The 20,919-nt window shown below is 31.3% G+C and overlaps 1 protein-coding gene across 2 annotated transcripts in view; it reads left to right on the forward strand.

Moving 5' to 3' along the window:
- LOC145288088 (neuroligin-2-like) overlaps positions 1-20,919 on the forward strand; it is a 298,059-nt gene that overhangs the window by 46,466 nt on the left and 230,674 nt on the right. For both annotated transcript variants that reach the window (XM_080136145.1, XM_080136144.1), the window contains exon 2: positions 14,231-14,416. In XM_080136145.1, coding sequence (XP_079992271.1) covers positions 14,231-14,416 — 186 coding nt within the window. The remainder of the gene's footprint in view (positions 1-14,230; positions 14,417-20,919) is intronic.

Raw genomic sequence — 20,919 nt, forward strand, 5'->3', positions numbered from 1 at the left:
ATGACAGAGCACCAGGTCATGTCGGAATCAATGTCTATTTAAAAATTCAAAACACTTCACTAAAAGCTTTTTCAACAATTAAAAAACGCATCAAGGAATCCCATGCACTAGAATGAACTAACAAAGGAAGGGCCACACGAGTGAAAAACGACACAGAAAAAGGTGTCATCCCAGCCTATCACCTGGTTCCCTACAATGTTGAAAATGCTTACTGGAAAATTGAGAGGACGCATTCTCCAGCCCATGTATAACGGAAGAATTCCCGTAATTGAACAGAAAGGATGCAATTAATAAACGAGAAGACAGTAAATGTATTATACATATAAAAAAAATACCGAAGGAGGTCTAACGTAGGAAAAAAGAGATTATCCATGGTCTGGATAAACTATGAGGAATTCAATGAGAGAATTCTGCAAGCATGGATAAAAGAATGCCTGGAAATCTACAAAATACGAGGTAGTATAAGGTGTTTGATAGAAAATGCAATAAAAAAAACCAGAAACTTGAATTGACAGCTGATGGAATATACATCACCGAAATAAAATTACAAATATACACCTTCACAGTTGATTCCCAATTATCATTACAGTTCATTATGTGCATGGTGCCTCTGAAAACTATCCTGAGAAAATGCTAAACCTGTGACGATTTTACCAACAAAAAAAAATGATAATGAACCAAGTATTGTACATGGATGATCTGAAACTGTTTGCAAAATGAAAGGCAGCACTAGACACACTAATAGACACGACTAGAATCTCCAGTCAGAATTCGGTATAGGAAAGTGCGCACTGCTGACAATGAGAAAGGGAAAATTAAAAGCAATAAAATAGAAATAAGAAATGTTGCTACAAATATATTAATGTGCTAGAAGCGGACACCATCAAAGCAACTGAAATAAAAAGAAAATACAAAAGAAAACAAACAAAAGACCAATAAAACTGCTCGAAACTAAACTAAACAATCACAACCAAATTGAAATTATAAATACGTTGCAGAGTTATAAACAAAATACTCCGTGGACCAAAGATGCGCTAGGGCATTTGGACAAGAGGACCAGAAACTGAACGACGATGCACTATATTAAAAGATGATATCTGTAAAATTGAAAGAGGGGAAATAGGGGGAGCCTGTATAGAAACTGTGTCAATAAGGCAGAGAAAAAAATACATAATTTAGAACATTGAATGAATTATTTCTTTAGTAAGAGATAGGAAGACACAAAAAAGATAGAACAAGAGACCGGAAATAAGACAGGGGAAAGATGGAACAAGCAAAAGCTGAATGGCAATTTATAAGAATTGCAGGAAAAGTAACAACGAAAACACTTGGAATAGCTACAAAATGTAAACCTTAACAATAGCTCTGAATCACAAATAATAGTTGCACATGCTAATAGACTTAGAACAAACGACATTAAAGCAAGTATTGTAAAAACACAGGAAAACAGCAAATCTAGACTCTGAAGACAAACATAACAAATAACAAACCACAGATAAGGTGAATAGCAAACTAGCTTGAAAAGAATATAATAAAATACACTATCTAATAGGGAATGGAGTACATCGTCAAGTATGCACTTTGAATACACAGAGAAATGGCACAAGCAGAGACTAGCAGCAATAGTTTAAAATGTAAGTCACAATATCCTATGGAAATACAAACAGATAAACCCACGCAAGAAAGAAGACCAGCTGTAATAATAGTTTTCCGCAAACAAAAGTCCTGCCAGAGTGTGGATGTTGCCGTTCTAGCAGAATACGGAGAATAAATAAAGTAAACTGTGAATAAGAACACATACACGGAACAGGCAAAATAGCTAAAATAGACCTAAGGAATGTAGAAAGTAAAGAAAACATTACTAATATTAAGAGCGCTGGGAACGATACCGAAATACTTTGTAAAAGGGTTGTTATCGGAATTAGAGAGATTGTAGAGAAGATACAAATGATTGCAATAAAGAAAATTTTTGGAATGTTGAGACTAACATAAACTGCACAAAAACTTGACACAGAAACGACTTTACGAAAATCTTGTCACTCGGACTCCAAGAAAAACAACAAGTTGTCCTCAAAGAGCAATCTTTGAGTGTGGCTTGTATGACAACCTTTAGTAATAATATTATACCATTGATCAGGGGAGGAAAATCTGAAAACGACGAAACGTAGATGCGGACACTAGATGAATATGATAGCTACTATTACCTTGGAGTATTGGAAGCAGGCACTGTCAATCCAACAGGAATAAAAATTAAAATTAGAAACGAAAATCTCAGAAGAAGAAAAAACTCATCAAACATAAATCTATATAAATAATCTAATAAAAGTGGTGATCACATGGGCTTATTTACGGCTAAATACTCTGGACCGTTTATAGGTTGCACAAAACACCAATTGAGGAGTCTCGAGTAAAAGACCAAGCCAACTCTGAAAATGTCAATGCAATACATCCAAGGATAATTCTGATGGACGCTGTGTAAAAGGGAAAGACGGGGGAAGAGAGTATATTAGTAGAGATGATCGGGTAAAAAAAAACGAAAAAAACTCATTAGAATAATACATAACGCTGAACAGCGAAGGAATAATTACCCCAGGAAAATACACTCAAAACACAAACAAGGCATATTCAGAAAAGAAAAGGATTAGACAATACAAATACGAAATTGAAAACTGAATGAAACTACACGGAGAATTTGTTATTATTACGAAAAATAGGACGAATGGAACCACTTGGAAATTGCTGCTAAAATAAAACACAAAAACAGAGATTTGTATTCCTCATAACAGCCGTACAAGCTAGCACGATCAGAATTAAGTACTTTAAAGCCGGCATGGGCAAGACGAAATTAAGTCAATACTTACTCTGTAATGCTGAAACATACCACATTCTACGGGCAATTAATTACCTAGTAATAGGATATTTAAATGCGAGGAGTGAATCTTTAAGAAAGTGTAAAATTAAAAAAAAACACTTCCTGAGCCAGTGAAAAAGGCAAAATCTATATTTTTATTTACATAAAAAAACTAACATTTTACTAAAATCTAGAATTGATTTGGGTTTGTTAAATTAGATTTTAATTGTAATCTTTTAGATTTTAAATTATTGTATTATATATATTTTTTAAATCATACTTTATAAATATAATTCACACCCTATTTCGGTTTTAAAACTACAGGGAAAATACGTAAGTATTCCGTTTTGTATACTAGGAAAATCCCTTAAGTAAGGTAAGTATCTCGACTAAACCATAATAAATTTGACATTTTTAAACGCATTTCTATATAATTAAATGGAATTTTACGTGTTAATCTATATTGAGATTAATTTAAAGTTTTATATTATAGAAAATTAAAATAAAAGTGTTGTACATTTTTTAATTAAATTACGTTTTAATATTAAAGGTGCGTAACAAAAAAAATTCATTGAAATTAAATTTTAAATTTAATACAATTCAATTTGAAAGTGCATCACATCATTATCATCCGATAACTTAGGGGGGTCGACAAACAAGAGTTAGACGTGAACTCGTGATATATATATATATATATATATATATATATATATATATATATATATATATATATATGTGTGGGTGTGTGTGTGTACCCACTTCCGGTTATAAAGTAGATGAGTACTGTCTGAAGAGAGCTTCATATTCTTAAACATCTGTTCATATTCTAAAATGAGGGTACCAAGGACTTGTCTCATCTTACAGCTTTCTGTAAACTATATATATATATATATATGTATATGTATATATATATATATATATATATATATATATATATATATATATATATATATATATATATATATATATAAAGCTGAATGTGTGTGTGTGTCTGGTCACGAATAGGCTCCTATATGATTGACTATTATAGAAAACTCATACTATATAATGATAGAAGATGTATCGAGACACAACAATAAGTATGTTTAATCTGTCATAATGATGCTTACTTAAAATTGTGACGTTTGCGTACTTGTCTGGTCCATAAAGTGTGGAAATAAAAAAAAAAATTAAAAAAAAACTTTCACAAGCATTATTGCTATAGATGTACATAATAATACTTTGATAAGTATGTTTTAACTTAAATTGGGGTGGTATATATAAATTGTGGAATTTGCGTTCACGCCTGGCTTCCATAGAAGAATAAATAAAGACTCGTCATATCTATCTGCGTAATATACTTTGATAATTATGTTTCAGTTTTAAGAATATGGTATAATAACATAATGGGGTGTTCGTTCGCGCCTGACCTCCATAGGATGGAAATATGTAGCAAAGCTTAACAAGGTTGTTTGTTCTAGTGCCAGAGCATATTGTGATAAGTGTTTCAGTGTGAACAGATGTGGTATAATAAATTATGTAGTTTATCTTCTTATCTTTATACTTCCATCATATATTGCTTTGGTTTCGACCCCCCCAAATTCGACGCTATCTCTTTACAACCCTTCATTTTCAGAGTCCATTTTCTGTAGGCTGTTTTTGAACCCAGTCAACGACGGGTACTTTTGCTAGTATCTCTCTCTCCCTCTATCTATCTCATCTCATATATATATATATATATATATATATATATATATATATATATATATATATATATATATATATATTAGTAGGTCGGACGCTAAGTAGAGAAAAAGGGAAAAAAACAGACAGTACATATAGTAAAAAGAATTAAGAGTTCAGCTTATAATTGGGGTTAATTGATAAATGGTCAGTTACATGGCGGCAAATAATTTTATAATTTTGGAGAAGGTATTCGCGGAGTTTTTATTTTTTGTCGTTTTTTTTTATCTCCCGTAAAATCAATCCGAAGCAAAATTTGGATTCTTCATGAATGGAAATTTCATTACATTTTTCGAAGTCGTCGCATCTTACTTACATGGGTCCTGTTAAAAACCCTGCTTGCCTGCTAACTCGTTGCCTACTCTTTTCATCTCCAAATCAATAGTTTATTACGTCATTATTACAAGTAGCCGGAGGATCTTTTCCGGGGGTTTCTCCTGAATAGTTGTTTAGTTATATAGTTAACTTTAATTTTGTTCGTCAAATTAAAAACTAGTTTACATTCTTGACACCTATTAAATATTCATGAGACCTATTAAATATAAATATTAAATATAAATATTAAATATAAATATTTTAACGTTCCATTACTTTTCACATGCATGAAGTATTTCTCTTTAACAATATCCTCTTACCAATAAATTCCATAGACAAAATCTATAGAACTTCATTCAGACAGAAAAGGCGTAGTAGCGGACAGGATAGGGCGACTGTTTACCTCACTGAGATTAATCTCGGCCAGAAACTGCGGCCTCCTTTGCGTCGCGGGTTTTCTCCAGTAGAAATGAACATTGGAGATTCGGAGGATATTTATCTGATGCGCAACATATACTACACCTAAACTGCGCAAGCAAGTAAGAGCACAGGTGGAACGTCCTGTACCGAAGGATAAATAACTGGAGCCCCGAATTGTCATCGTCAATTGTAATAGGCGATTAATTTACTTGATGATTATCATCATTATGATTATCATGATGATGATAATCATAATGATGACGATCATGATCATCATGATGATCATAATGATCATCATCATCAAGTAAATGAATCACCTATTACAATTTCATTATTATAATCGACTATTTGAAAAGTTTCTGATGTTTTCTATAGCATGTATAATCTGTCTCAGTATGTTAGCACACAGTATATTTTTTCAATATTTATTCATGGAAGATTTAAGTGTAGTTCTATCGACTTTTTCGGGTGTTTTTGGTCTGTCAACTGTAAGACAGTCCTTTACAAAAATGTGTGCCTTATTTGGTGATGTTCTTTCTAGCTCTTGTTTTATGATGTTGTTTACACTTGTAGAATTGGATTTAGGGGGCTCATCGAATACTGTCGGTTGTTCATAATAGTTTCACGGTATTGATAATCCATTCCTGAGAAACCAATAGCTCCTGTCAATCTGAACAATCACATTTAAGGCAGCCACTGGTGGTTGTATATTATTTTTACATTATCAACATTTTCAGTATTTTAGTTTCTAGTCTTTATATGTATTTTTGTAGCCAGTTGACAATGTCAAAACAGTATGTTATAACAGTCATGTCTAATTTATTTATGGCAGTTATTTAGTTTCGCCTGTGAGTTCCGATTTACATATCTTCATGACATGGCGTATGTATCCACTGTCATTTATTATATTACTTAATAATGTTAAGCAATATTGTCTTATTCTATGCAATGGAATTTGTATTTGTCTTACTCTTCTACGTATTTGATGTCTGCATATACATCTAGCTGTATATTTGCAGTTTGAACCTCCTTCCAAGATTCGATGAAATACATGACACATTTTTCCCAGCAAATTTCATACAAATATCTCTGAAGAGGTTATGCATGACATCCAAGTGTTCACTTTAGCGGGTGTCTGAGCTGTCATACAGATTTAGGTACTCCACGAACTGCAGGAAGTTCATTATTTGGTTTCGATCTTGTCGCAGGCTCTGGCTCAGATTGTAGGCACATTTGTTTTTTTTTTCAATACTTTGCTTCAATACTTTGCTTTAAGTGTATATCGCCACACAAAACAGTATCTGGACAAAGCTACGCACTTGAAAGATTCCTCATATGGTGCTCATGTTTAATAGGAGATCGTTCTTGTCTACACACGTTTATCTAGTTTGGGTTTATTTGTTTCAATTGACTTTTGCTTCTGACTCCAGTTGTTTTAGTTTTTGAACATTGGAACAGCGTCTTTTACAATGGGAAATTCTGTGAGGCGTGCGTTATATAAAACTAGTCTCTGAAGTGCAACATTGCCGCTTTCTTTTGCACCATTTGTTGCCCTCGTCTTGTTATCTTCCTTCAATCACCATTCTTGTAACCTCCTCAATTTCCTTAATGACGTCTTTAAGGACTAACTGCTCGTCATCCACTTCTGGCATTTCCTGTGGGTGAGAATTCAATAATATATATGGGTTGATATGAAAGTAATACATTAACCTTAGTTTTGATTGCCTTTGTGCTCATTTTAGTATGGCTTCCATTAATAATTCCCGACCACCTTTGCACGTAAACAAAGGATCTCAGCACCCCATACCTCACAGCTATCTGGGTACGTCAATGTAAAGTAAGACATACATCCCTTTTTTTTTAATTAACATATAAAAAAGTTTTAAGACGTCATATAAAAAATTTGAAAATAAAATAAAATCACTTACCAAACATAAAGAAAACTACACAAAAAATTAAGAAGCATATTACAGCATTTTAATAAATTTAACTTGTTTAAGAAGAGGCACACATTGTCGAAACTTACAGTAGCTGCGATGCTCTTTGACTTCTGATATATATATATATATATATATATATATATATATATATATATATATATATATATATATATAATGAATAATTAATTGGGACGTTATTATTTGAATGTATCGGATTTGGTATCGAATATCAAGATTTTTCATCGAGTATGAAATCCAACAGTATATGCCAGTGAATTGTAATTTCTAAATAGATTGTTGAGAAGAGTATTTGGTTGCTTCGAGATATTGTTTTCTTTTGATAAAATATTGTCTTGATTAATACACTAGTATTTTTTTATTTCGAATTTTTTGTAAGGAAAGTCAGATGTTGATGGTCCACCCTTCTAAGTCAAAACATTTAATGTTTTGTCATATTCAATCAAAAGCGATACCTATGCAATAATGCTTTTGTGTCGCAGTCGTATACACCCAATACTTAAGATGGCGTTCTTACATTTACACATTGCACGCGTCGTTAGAAGATCACTTTTTATCAGCTGCAAGAAAATACGATCGGGGAATTGTGCCTGATATAGTATGAATGCAAGATCCAATCAACAACACGATACAATCATGAAATAAAATACTTATCGAAAGAGAAAGATAAAATATGGTCCGTTTGCTATTAATGAAAGGGGAGATTGTTTTGAAATTACGTTCAGTTCAACTGTTAACTGGTTTATATCCGAAACGTTTTATCAATCTAATAAAACATATTTGTAGTAAGTACAATACATCTCACAAGATATTATATAATACTAGCAATCGGTGCCCGGCGTTGCCCAGGTGTTTTGAGGTTAATGCTGAGAAAAAAAAACGGTCAATTTTTTAAACTTTGACCCCTATTATGACTTCTTAACATTTATTGTTTAGGGATCAAGTAAAGGTAATAAGTTAGATCCATGTCCAAGGAATATATATCTAAAATATCACGTGTTTAGACCCAAAATTGTAGGAGGAGTTTGGTAGAGTTCTCAAAGGTCAAATCGTTTGATAGCGAGGCCAAATTTCGCGAATTTGGCCTTTTTTTAAAGCAGTTTGGCCTTCAAAATTTATGTTTGGCCTTTTTCTTCACCGATGAAATCTGGGGACGCAACGGAAATTTTCGGCTAAAAAATGTTGTTACTATGCACATCTATGTATTGAAATACAATTTGTGGCAAAATTTCAGGAAAAACTAATGGATGGTTCTCTCGCAATAGTCCGGACAATTCGCTAAATTATCTCGTCAAAACCTTAAATCTCGGATTTTTTGCATTTTTTTTCGGGGGGGGGGCTAATTTGGCATAATAGTGTCCATTTAATAGTATTATCTTGAAAAAATAAAAAGATAAGGAAAATTACCAAAAAAAAAACAAACAAGAACAACAAAAGTGTGCCGTATTTTTAAAAGTTTTATTGCGTTGTTTTTATTTGCTTTTTTTATTTCATCGGTGAAGAAAAAGGCCAAACAGAAATTTGAAGGCTTTAAAAAAATTTCGCGAATTTGGCCTCGCTATAAAAAAAAAAATGGGGAAATCCCCTTACTTGAACTTTCTGTTTAATTAATAATGACTCGCTTGTAGCGTTGATTTTCTTCTTTTTTCGCTATAAAAAAATAACTACTTGATGAAATTACGTGATTTTTTCTGTAGGAAAACTTTATCCCATGACGAGTACGTACAATATATATATATTTTTTTAAATATTTCCATTTTTTAATGTCAATGGAAAACTGCACAAGTACCCAAACCCGAAATGTAAAGACCACGAGTGAAGGCGCTTTTTTTTTTTTTTGGTTTAGTTTCATAATGGCGGCCGTGATGTCGGAGGTTCGATTGTTAGATTGTAAGTTTCGTATTTTTTTAATTTGTAAATCGCAAGTTAGGAAAAAATTAAACCCTTCCAAGATGGACAATAAATCAAGCCATAATATTTTATGGTAAAGGTAAGAGCCTACGAACCATAGTTTTTTAGGAGATGTGATTATTGGATTAACCAATCAGAAATCGTCTGTGGCACACACATCTCTGTTTTTATAGATATACTAGCAATCGGTGCCCGGCGTTGCCCAGGTGTTTTGAGGTTAATGCTGAGAAAAAAAACGGTCAATTTTTTTAAACTTTGACCCCTATTATGACCTCTTAACATTTATTGTTTAGGGATCAAGTAAAGTTAATAAGTTAGATCCATGTCCAAGAAATCTATATCTAAAATATCACGTGTTTAGACCCAAAATTGTAGGAGGAGTTTGGTAGAGTTCTCAAAGGTCAAATCGTTGAATATTGACCACTTAATCGCCAAATTTCTGTTGAAAACCTATCACATCGATTTTCCCAAATCTCAGTACCCTGTATATCAAATTTCGAATCTCTAGGCTTAAAATTGACAGAGTTTTAGCGTAGGGAAATGCACACAGACGCACACACACAGAGACACTATCACTTATATATATATATAAACATAAACATCATATATATAAGGATAATAGTACGCCATATATATATAACAAAAGACCATTATTTACTCAAGTGAAAGGAAAACCCGGGGGAACTTTACCCAAAAATAAATCTATATTTTTTTGTGTGTATTGACAGTCTTATAAGCGAGTAATATATAAATCAGCCACCTTGATTCTTAACCAAACAGAAAGTTCTAGTTGGGGGATTTCCCACTTTTTTTATGATAGCGAGGCCAAATTTCGCGAATTTGGCCTTTTTTAAAAGCAGTTTGGCCTTCAAAAGTTCTGTTTGGATGAAATCTGGAGACGCAACGGGAATTTTCGGAAAAAAAATGTTGTTACTATGCACATCTATGTATTGAAATACAATTTGTGGCAAAATTTCAGGAAAAACTAATGGATGGTTCTCTCGAAATAGTCCGGACAATTCGCTAAATTATCTCGTCAAAACCTTTAATCTCGAATTTTTGTGCATTTTTTTGGGGGGGGGGCTAATTTGGCATAATAGTGTCCATTTAATAGTATTATCTTGAATAAATAAAAAAATAAGGAAAATTACCAAAAAAAACAAACAAGAACAACAAAAGTGTGCCGTATTTTTAAAAGTTTTATTGCGTTGTGTTTATTTGCTTTTTTTATTTCATCGGTGAAGAAAAAGGCCAAACAGAAATTTTGAAGGCCAAACTGCTTTAAAAAAAGACCAAATTCGCGAAATTTGGCCTCGCTATAAAAAAAAAGGGGAAATCCCCCTACTTGAACTTTCTGTTTAATTAATAATGACGCGCTTGTAGCGTTGATTTTTTTCTTTTTTCGCTATAAAAAAATAACTACTTGATGAAATTACGTGATTTTTTCTGTAGGAAAACTTTATCCCATGACGAGTACGTACAATATATATATATTTTTTTTAATATTTCCATTTTTTAATGTCAATGGAAAACTGCACAAGTACCCAAACCCGAAATGTAAAGACCATGAGTGAACGCGCGTTTTTTTTTTTTAGTTTAGTTTCATAATGGCGGCCGTGATGTCGGAGGTTCGATTGTTAGATTGTAGTTTAGTATTTTTTTAATTTGTAAATCGCAAGTTAGGAAAAAATTAAACCCTTCCAAGATGGACAATAAATAAAGCCATAATATTTTATGGTAAAGGTAAGAGCGTAGAAACCATTGTTTTTTAGGAGATGTGATTATTGGATTAACCAATCAGAAATCGTCTGTGGCACACACATCTCTGTTTTTATAGATATATAGATGTTGTTTTTCAATTGCATGATACAACAATCTTATATATTAAATTTCTATTAAACTCTTTGAATAATATCTCATGAAAATAATAATAAATCAACATAGATATAAATGTATATATATATATGTAATTGCACACACACACACACACACACACACATATATATATAATTTCACACACACAAACGCACATACACACACACATATATATGCAAACGTACACACACACACATACACACACGCATATATATGCAAACGTACACACACACACATATATATGCAAACGTACACACACATATATATATATATATATATATTATATATATATATATATATATATATATATATATATATATATATATATATATATATATATATATATATATATATAGTACAATCTCAGTGATGCAGCGGCTGCTTTCAGAGCAGCGGAATTCAGCAACATAAGGCCTTATCAGTACAAAAACTGGCGACTAATTTGGAATTTAATGTGATGTAGTATATGCCGTTCATGTCGGCGTTGTTTTCTGTCAGACTTGTACTTTTCTTTTGCAATTGGTTTCAAATAGTGTCGGTTCAGGTGAGAAATGGTTTGACCTTTCCTAAATCTTGCCGCACAATTAGACGTGCCGATAGTGTCAAACAGATGGTAGATGAAAATATCCCGGCAGTATAATTACAACACTTATTATTCCCGTATAGCCATCAATATTGTAATCATTCGCTGTTAAAGTTTGGTGATCTGTTGTTTTCTCTGGCTTGTGGCAGTCGTTAGTAATGAATTATATTAGCAGATGTGATTCATTGTCCTATACAATTTTATCAGGGTTGTCAATTATGAATATTAGTAATCATATACATCCAGGGATAGACACCTGAGGTACTTCCGCATTTACATCATATTGTTTAGATATACAACCGTCGAGGACAACTTAGATGCATCTCTTATATAAGAAGGATTAAATTTCGTTATGTGTTCATCCAGTGAGATCATTTAATCTGATTTTCCTGAGAAGACGATCGTGCTCTACACTGCAAAAATCCTTACATATATATAGGGGGACCGCTCTCCCTCTCCTGCATTGTCCAGTGAATTGTATATATGTTCAGGTATTACAGTTGCTGGGGAACGGGTTTTCATAAACTCACGTTCTTGGTCGATCAGAAGTTTAGCAGCACTAAGATGATGGACTAAATCATGATTAATTTTGGGCTCAAAAATTCTGACGAAAACACAAGCGAGGGTTATGGGGCGATAATTGAATTGGTCAGTTCTTCCGGCAGAATTCTTGAAAACTGTAATAATGACTGAATAATTTTGGAACAGTTTGAAAGTTAATGTTTTTATCCGCACACCCACCCACACACACACACATATATATATATATATATATATATATATATATATATATATATATATATATATATATATATATATATACATATATATATGCACATGTATATATGCATATATATATATATATATGGAAGACAAAAATACACATTAAATATAACTGTATATACTATCATAAGGAAAAGTTAAAGAAACAATCCCCTTTACTTATTGTTCATACGATATAAGACATATATATATTACTGTTATCTCCATCTTTGATTTAATGTATCTGTTTGCCTCTCTTAATAGTATTGAGTTTTTCTCATATTGAGAAGCTGTATTTTTTAAACATATACTCTTTCATACGATTATTATTTAAGTCGATCTAATTTCTGTTATTATATTTGTTCATGCGACCAAACATGTTATCAGCGATATCACATCAATTGTCTCGCTGCAAAACAAAAAAAAACATTTGATCATGTATTTTTTATTGTTCATTACATGTATTAGCATACACATTAGAGAGTATAATTTACCTTAGTAATTCCCACTGTTTCAAATAAGACCTCGTAAAACTACTTCTACTGCAGTACATACTCCTGTACATTAGTTGTTCAGTCAAACAGTTTCTTGTTAACTTGAACAGGTCAGTATTTCAATAGACAACGATAATATAATGTGGAGGATTCATATGTAATGTAAGTAATAATAATACTTGCAGGACATGAAATTTTACATTATATCACTTACATCTTTTCAAATAGAAGATACGCTCAGAGACCTGTATGACATTGTGGTTAGGCTAAGCATTGGCTTAAAAATGCAGTTGTGCCTTCAGAAATCTCTAATAGGAGCAGAAATCAGCCAGCGAGGTTAATTATGTTTTCAGAGACTACAGACCAATCTGCAGAGTAGTGATACTAAGGTGTGCTTTCCTGGCTTAACTATTGAACATTTACACCATGATGAATTGCCACAAAATTGAAAATAAAAAGGGGTAAATGTAGGCGTACGTCATATCAACAATTTAATGAATTGATATGGCATTGTCTTAACGCAAACTGCGAAGACAAATTGCAACGAATACTGGTAACAGTGAAGAATGAAAGTAAGAAAATATGCACCCAACTAAATGCTAGCAATACATAGTTCTCTCGAAAATAATACAGTTACCATAATGCAACTCCAAATGTAAATGTGAAACTATTAGACATTTGCAGAGGTTTACTATAACATTTGACCGTAACAGTGAAGTGGAAATGGAGAAAAAGATCCGCGAGGGCAAAATGCGCCCTGCAGAGCATTGACTGAGTCTTCAGAGACTTAAACATAAAACGGAATACAAACATCAAAATATTGAAAATGTATTTGGTGCCAATCAGTATTACGGTTTCGAAAGTTGGACAGTAATAAAGCCAGTTGAACGCCGTTCGAAAGCAGTGAAGGTATTGTTTTCAAGGATACTTTTAAGAATCTCATAGACAGAAAACAAGACAAACAAACTAATCATGCATAAAGCGGAGCACAACAGACGAACCAATGGCGTCTACGACAGAAAATTTAAATTCTTCATGGATTTAATGGAAAAAGATTGAAATTATGAAAACCTTCAGAAAAAAAGGAAATCAAAAACAGTCTCAACAGGGTCAGTGAAAATACGACCAAAATCTCCTCAGAGAAACGTAATGCAGAAGGGAATTAAAGGCCATGGATCTGCTATAACAGACCTGAAGAAGAAGAAGAAAACATCCTTCAAGATTATAAATATGTGTTCATGCGATCAAACAGAATATCATTGATGCTATATTAATCGCCACTTCAAAAACATCAAAATGCTTGATCATGTTTATTATACTATTATATTTTCTTTTACAGGTTTCTTGAGCACGGGGGATAGCACTGCATCTGGTAACTACGCCACACTGGATCAGATCGCGGCGTTGCACTGGTTGAAAGAAAACATAGAAAGCTTTAATGGCGATAAGCAAAGAGTGACGTTATTTGGCCATGGTCACGGAGCGGCGTTGGTGAACCTCCTTTTAGTATCACCAGTTACGAGAGGTCAGTGCTTGCTAAATACATTCTTTATATATTTCATGTGTGTGTTTGTTATTTTTTTTAATCTTTGGAGTGTTCGATGCAGATAAGCATTCTCTAACACACTTATAACTTTACTCAAATATGTTTTCTTCTTCCCTTTTTTCATTGTGTGGGGTGTTATTAAAAGTGTTCTTCTTTACAATCTAATAACATCACAAATCCCTTCCTTTTTGCCTACTTTTTTCTGACTACCGTTTTTTAGATGTACATTTAAAAAAGTAGGACATGAATAATTAGTAAATATTTATATACCATAATTGATTATACTCTACATAACAAAATCTTCCAAATCTTTAAAAATAAATATCATTCATCCTTAAGTAGATATTGACACACATAATCAAACACTTACATACATAGATATACACACACACACACACACACACACACATATATATATATATATATATAAACTTAAAAAAATAGGATTGCATTACATCCACAAAAACATATCTATATATAAATGTACGTAGATATTTATATATAGATATATAATTCTATTCCTACTTTCTTCCTCGTATATATTAAATCTATTGTCCTAATGTCTACATAAAAAAAAATATTTTTGTTATGTATTTATTTTACCATTGTAATATTTGTATAACAAATGAAAAATGTTGTTTTTAATGTATTCTTTTGTATGATACAAAGTCTATAACAATGAACTGTTGTATTTCCATAACTACCTTTTATCTATATAACTCTCTTTTTTTTCGTTTTTCACACATTTCGTAGTATCTCTGCATGCACGCTGGTGTATTTCCTGTCTCACTCTGTACTAGTTCTATGTTCTGCTACATCTACTCTCACCACTATCTATCTGGCGCTCTCTTTCCTACTTTCACTCTCACTCTCCCTCTCTCTCCCTCTCACTCTCTTTGTCTGTCAGTCTGTCTCTCTCTGCCGTCTTTTATTTATTTATTTAATTATAAACTATTATTATAATTATTTATATCGTTATTATTTCATATTCTCTCGCTCTGCTCACTTTATGACTACTGTTGACATTTCTCTCAATAATTTCTTACTAACAAACCAATCTACTAGGTTATGAATAAGATAGATGTTAAATAATTACCACATAATTATTTAACCTGTACATATATATATATATATATATATATATATATATATATATATATATATATATATATATATATAATAGCACTATGTTCATATCTTCGCTCTTATCTTCTAGTATTTCTCAAGTATTTGTCCGGCTTTGGTCAATGTCTCTCTCTATTTTTTTTAATTCCTCTATTCATTAATGAACTTGAAGAAGAAATTAGCATACGCAAAATAATTACATTTCATCTCGTTTTATTTTTTTTTTACTATAGATTAATATATATATATATATATTTATATATGTATATATATATATTTATATATGTATATATATATTTATATATATATATATATATATATATATATATCTTATATTTATCGTCTTGTATTCTTCTTCCTAACTGCTATCTACTACCAAGAACGCATCTAAAATATCTCTCATTATCTCTGCTTCATTTTATTGTTCTTTTTTTTTCATTATTTCACCAATGAAAGATTTAACTATCTTTCCACAAACTTTCCTCATATAATCTATTATATAGTTATACTGATTATTATTATTATTATTATTATTATTATTGTATTTTTCTAGTAATATTTTCTATTTTATTTTATTTTTATTTTAATGTTTCCTCTAATTACTTCCACTACTATAACCACTATTACTACTACTTTTACTGCTACTACTACTACTACTATTACTACTGCTACTGTTATTATCAATCATTAATCTCCTTCCATATCATAACAACCGAACGCTACTTTTTCGGTTGCTAACTCTGTCTATAATCTCATTTTCTACTTTCTAACGTGCTTCTAATACAGCGTGTGATACTCTAGCTAACAGAGGAAAGAGAGAGAAAAATAAACAAAAATAACAATTAAAAATATAATGTTTACATTACTGTAGGTAAAACTTACTACATAATTTACATGAATTAAATTTGCTTCCGGGAAAAAATAAATCCTGATTAATTTGTAATCAACTTTTTGCTAATAAACATCCAGGAATTTTAATCATTCAATTTGTCACAGGTCGTGAAATTAAAAAAGCGCAGAATATATATATACATATATATATATATATATATATATATATATATATATAGATATATATATATATATATATTGCTATAGTAGTTTAATTATCTAAAAGGACAAAATAATCAACATGGGTGTATATAGATAGATATTGAGTTAATCTTACACAATTATGCATAATACTACCGAATACTCGTAGACATTTTTGTAATGAAACTATATACATATGAACTGAAAGCTATTATTTTATTTTATTTTATCTTGCACCTCATCACAATGATTTTTATTTCTAGAAAATACTTGGGTACGTCTATGTAATAAATAAAAACCCTCCATAGAAACCTGAAATAATTATTCGAATACTTTGTTAAATTTAGTAGATTGCATATTTTGTTAAGCAATATAATTAGTACACGCAACATCTTACTGTAAGATAATTATAAGTTTTATGTCACGATATTGCTACGAAACAGTAATTGCATGACTCTTTGGAATTCTTCCTCAGCTCAGGGTAGATAATTTATATATTTTATTAAATATATATTCAGGATTGAAATTAACACATAAACCAGTGCGATTACGTATGCATACCTATGAAGGTTTGCGTACAGTGGCGTCGTTGGTGTTCGATATTTGTAATTTTTAAGTATCATGTTTTGTATACTACGCTAGTCATAGAAATGCTAATATAGATATCACTATTGTGAACCTGATGACGTTAAAAACTTTCCCACTGAACCGAGTGTCTTTCTGAACAAGGATGAGGGGACCTTGGAATGAAGGATTTTGATGTGAGGAAACGGGTGGCCATATACTTCCTATATTGTCTACAAATGGAGAAAGATGTTCTTATGACTGGCATTTTCATAGCTATCAAGCTTATTTATAACTATGAAGTTTTGCATACAGTGGCGTCGTTGTTTTTCCATATTTGTAATTTTTAAGTATTAGGTTTTGTATACTACGCTAGTCATAAAAATACTAATATAGATATCACTGTTGTGAACCTGATGACGTTAAAACTTTCCCACTGAACCGATTGTCTTTCTGAACAAGGATGAGTAGACCTTGGAATGAAGGATTTTGATGTGAGGAAACGAGTGCCCATATACTTCCTATATTGTCCACAAATGTAGAAAGATGTTCTTATGACTCGTATTTTAATATATAAAAAGCTTATTTACTTCACTGGTCCGCTCGATGATTCATGTATATGACGAATATGCTCTTCTCTAACTTATATCACCCCCCCCCCCATTTGAGGTTATGACGGTTTGTACGCTTAGAAGCCAGTAAAAAATGGTGGAATTTGCCCAGTTCTGATACTATATTATCGGCGAGTGTCAGGTTCTTCCACACAAGCAATTAATAGAAGAATTATTATACAAGATCAATAGAGTGCATGTTAGGGTTTGTGTTATGACGTTTTGTCAGAGGGTTAGAAAATCACTCCAACTTTTCTACATGGTATTCGTATAAAAGAAGGCGATCCAGTATCAACTTGTTTCGTATTGGTGCGATTTACACGTGGTATTCCAGAGTATATAAAATGTACATTCTTGGCTTCTCTTCCCGTTTCTCAAAATGAATGAGGAGTTTTGTCAAGTGTTGCACAGAAAATTTATGTTTACCGGAAATGATTAGCTCAATTGAGATTTAATTGTGGTTTATCTTTACTGATTCTGATGTATTCGATAGGGTGTTATGAAATGGTCATCAGTACCTATTGACTCATTTAGCCTTAGCTGATGCTTTGGTATTTGATAGTAATGTTATAAAATGAAGAACATAGCGAACTTGAAAACATATTTTTAGGGTCTAATGACTTGGATTATGCAAGATGAAACAAAAATATAAAATGCATTATATATGTGGTAATCCTTTATAAACTACGAAAATTCATTTTTCTTTAAGTTACAATTTTCTGTCTTGCTTACGTAGCAGACATAACAACAGAAGTGTTTGCTTTTGCCAGCATATGCTGATTGTAGATGAGTTGGATTAAGAAATGATTTGTTGTGAATTGCCGGTCTTCTCTTTGTTTTGATTGGCGATGATGTCAAGTAAAGAAACAAATGTGAAATGATTAGATACTGAAATACTTTAAACAAATTTTAAAACTGATAGATAGATGGTGAAAGAGCAAGAGATAGTGGGTGAGAGTAAGTATAAAATAGCGATAGTATTACTCCCATCGCTAGAGGATTACGGCTCTTCTTGTAACCATGAACATAAAAATATTTTACTATCAGGTGTTGAAAAGATGTACATATTTGAACATCATATTACCTGCAACGTCTTTACCATGCTTAATGCGACTCATTTGGATTTACTAGTAACAGTAAACTTACGCTGATATAGCTGTCTTTGTTTAGGCCAGTTTCTTTTTTCTATAGTAATCTTTAAATTCAAACTTGTTATTCAGTTCATTTGTTTAAGAGAGTTAATATCAGTCCAAGTTGTGTCTATTGTTTTGCACAGTACTTGGAATTTATACAAAAGTAGTTAATGTTATGGTTAGGGTTTCAATTGATTAAGAAGTAGTAGGTATTTCGTTAAAATAAATACGTTTACTCTTGTTCGTAGGAGAGTTTCATCTATTTTTTATTATTATTCGTCTTTACCCTAACATAGTCTAGCATTCATATACTCCTAATAAGTGCGTATTGAGAGTACCAATGACATCCAGCAAGTTGTAATATCATAGAGATATTATTATTTTTCCTTTTCTGATTTTAACATGGAGTAAAACTTTATATTCAGTGCGCTAGGCTCATTTGAGTTTTTCTTAAAATTATAATATATATATATATATATATATATATATATATATATATATATCTGACAAAGTATATATATAATATATACATCTAGCAAAGTTCCTGAGTAAAAAAAGCATGATGCTTTGTACATGCCCTTTTCCACACTCTTCTTAAAAAGCTACTGATATTTCTAAGATAAAAAAGTAAAGCATTGAAATAGTAAGAAAATATACTTGCAAAAATGGCGGTGACCACTTACTCACCTACATCCATGAACACATGAACACACACCCACCCACAAACATATATACATGTGTAGTTATGTGTGTGTGTGTGTGTGTGTAGTTAGATAGATAGATGGATAGATAGTGGGATTAATAGATCGATGTATATATGGAAGCTGCCTTACCATGATTAAATATATTTGGTATTATAAAGATAAAAAATAAGATGTATTTCCCTGTTATGCATTTTATGCTATCAAAATGGAGGCATATTTAGAAACAAGCTCGCTGAGAGACACAGATATATACGCGCACACACACACACACTTATATATGTATAAATGTATATACAATCTATATGTATATATTGAATATATCTATATATACGTATATAGAATATTGATATTGACTAGCATATATATATATATATATAGAGAGAGAGAGAAACTGAATATTGAATATATATATTCACGCATATATATATATATTGAATATATATATATACATTGACTGAATATTGAATATATATATAAATATATATACATATATATATATATAAATTCGTATTGCTGTCTGTTTATTATTTTTTTTAATGATATGTAATTACATTTTAACTAAAAACATATATATATATATAGAGAGAGAGAGAGAGAGAGAGAAATAGCGCGGTACCATATACCATCGCATACATCCTAGAAGAATATCTAGTTAAATAAAACACGTAATTTTTGGTACCACACTGTTGTTTACTAGTTTTTTTCGGGTTAAAGTAAAGTTTCACAATATTTTTTTTGTTGAAGGTGGAAGCAGAAAATAGATAAAAAACACCCTCCCCATGTTAAGAATGACTTTCAAAAACATTATTATTTTACCACAGTACAAAAAATACATAATTACCCAAAATTATATTTTTATTGTTCAATGGTTGTCTTATAAAATTATGAAATAAACTATATTTAATCACTCTAAAACTTCATCTTGCATCGTTCTTTTATTTTTTAAAATTGTTTTTGGGGTATTCAGGATTAAACTGATTAGTATAGCAGGCTTGTCCCAAACGGAACTATATATATATATATATATATATATATATATATATATATATATATATATATATATATATATATATATATATATATTCCTCCATTTAATCAAATAAATTAATGAACGAAATACATGCGTATGCGTAAAAACTTCTGTATTTATTTATGTAATCAACAATATCCTCTCTACAGGCTAATGCATAGTCCAATGTGTTGTATACAAAAGCACTGTGGAGAGGCCTTTGAAGCTTCATCTCCATGCGTCGAGATTTGTTTCCAACTAGAGCCTGAGATCAATAGATTTGATTTAAGAATGATAAATTTCA

This window comes from Euprymna scolopes, chromosome 11 (genome assembly GCF_053919585.1).
Source record: "Euprymna scolopes isolate OS-2025 chromosome 11, ASM5391958v1, whole genome shotgun sequence".
Lineage (NCBI taxonomy): Eukaryota > Metazoa > Mollusca > Cephalopoda > Sepiida > Sepiolidae > Euprymna > Euprymna scolopes.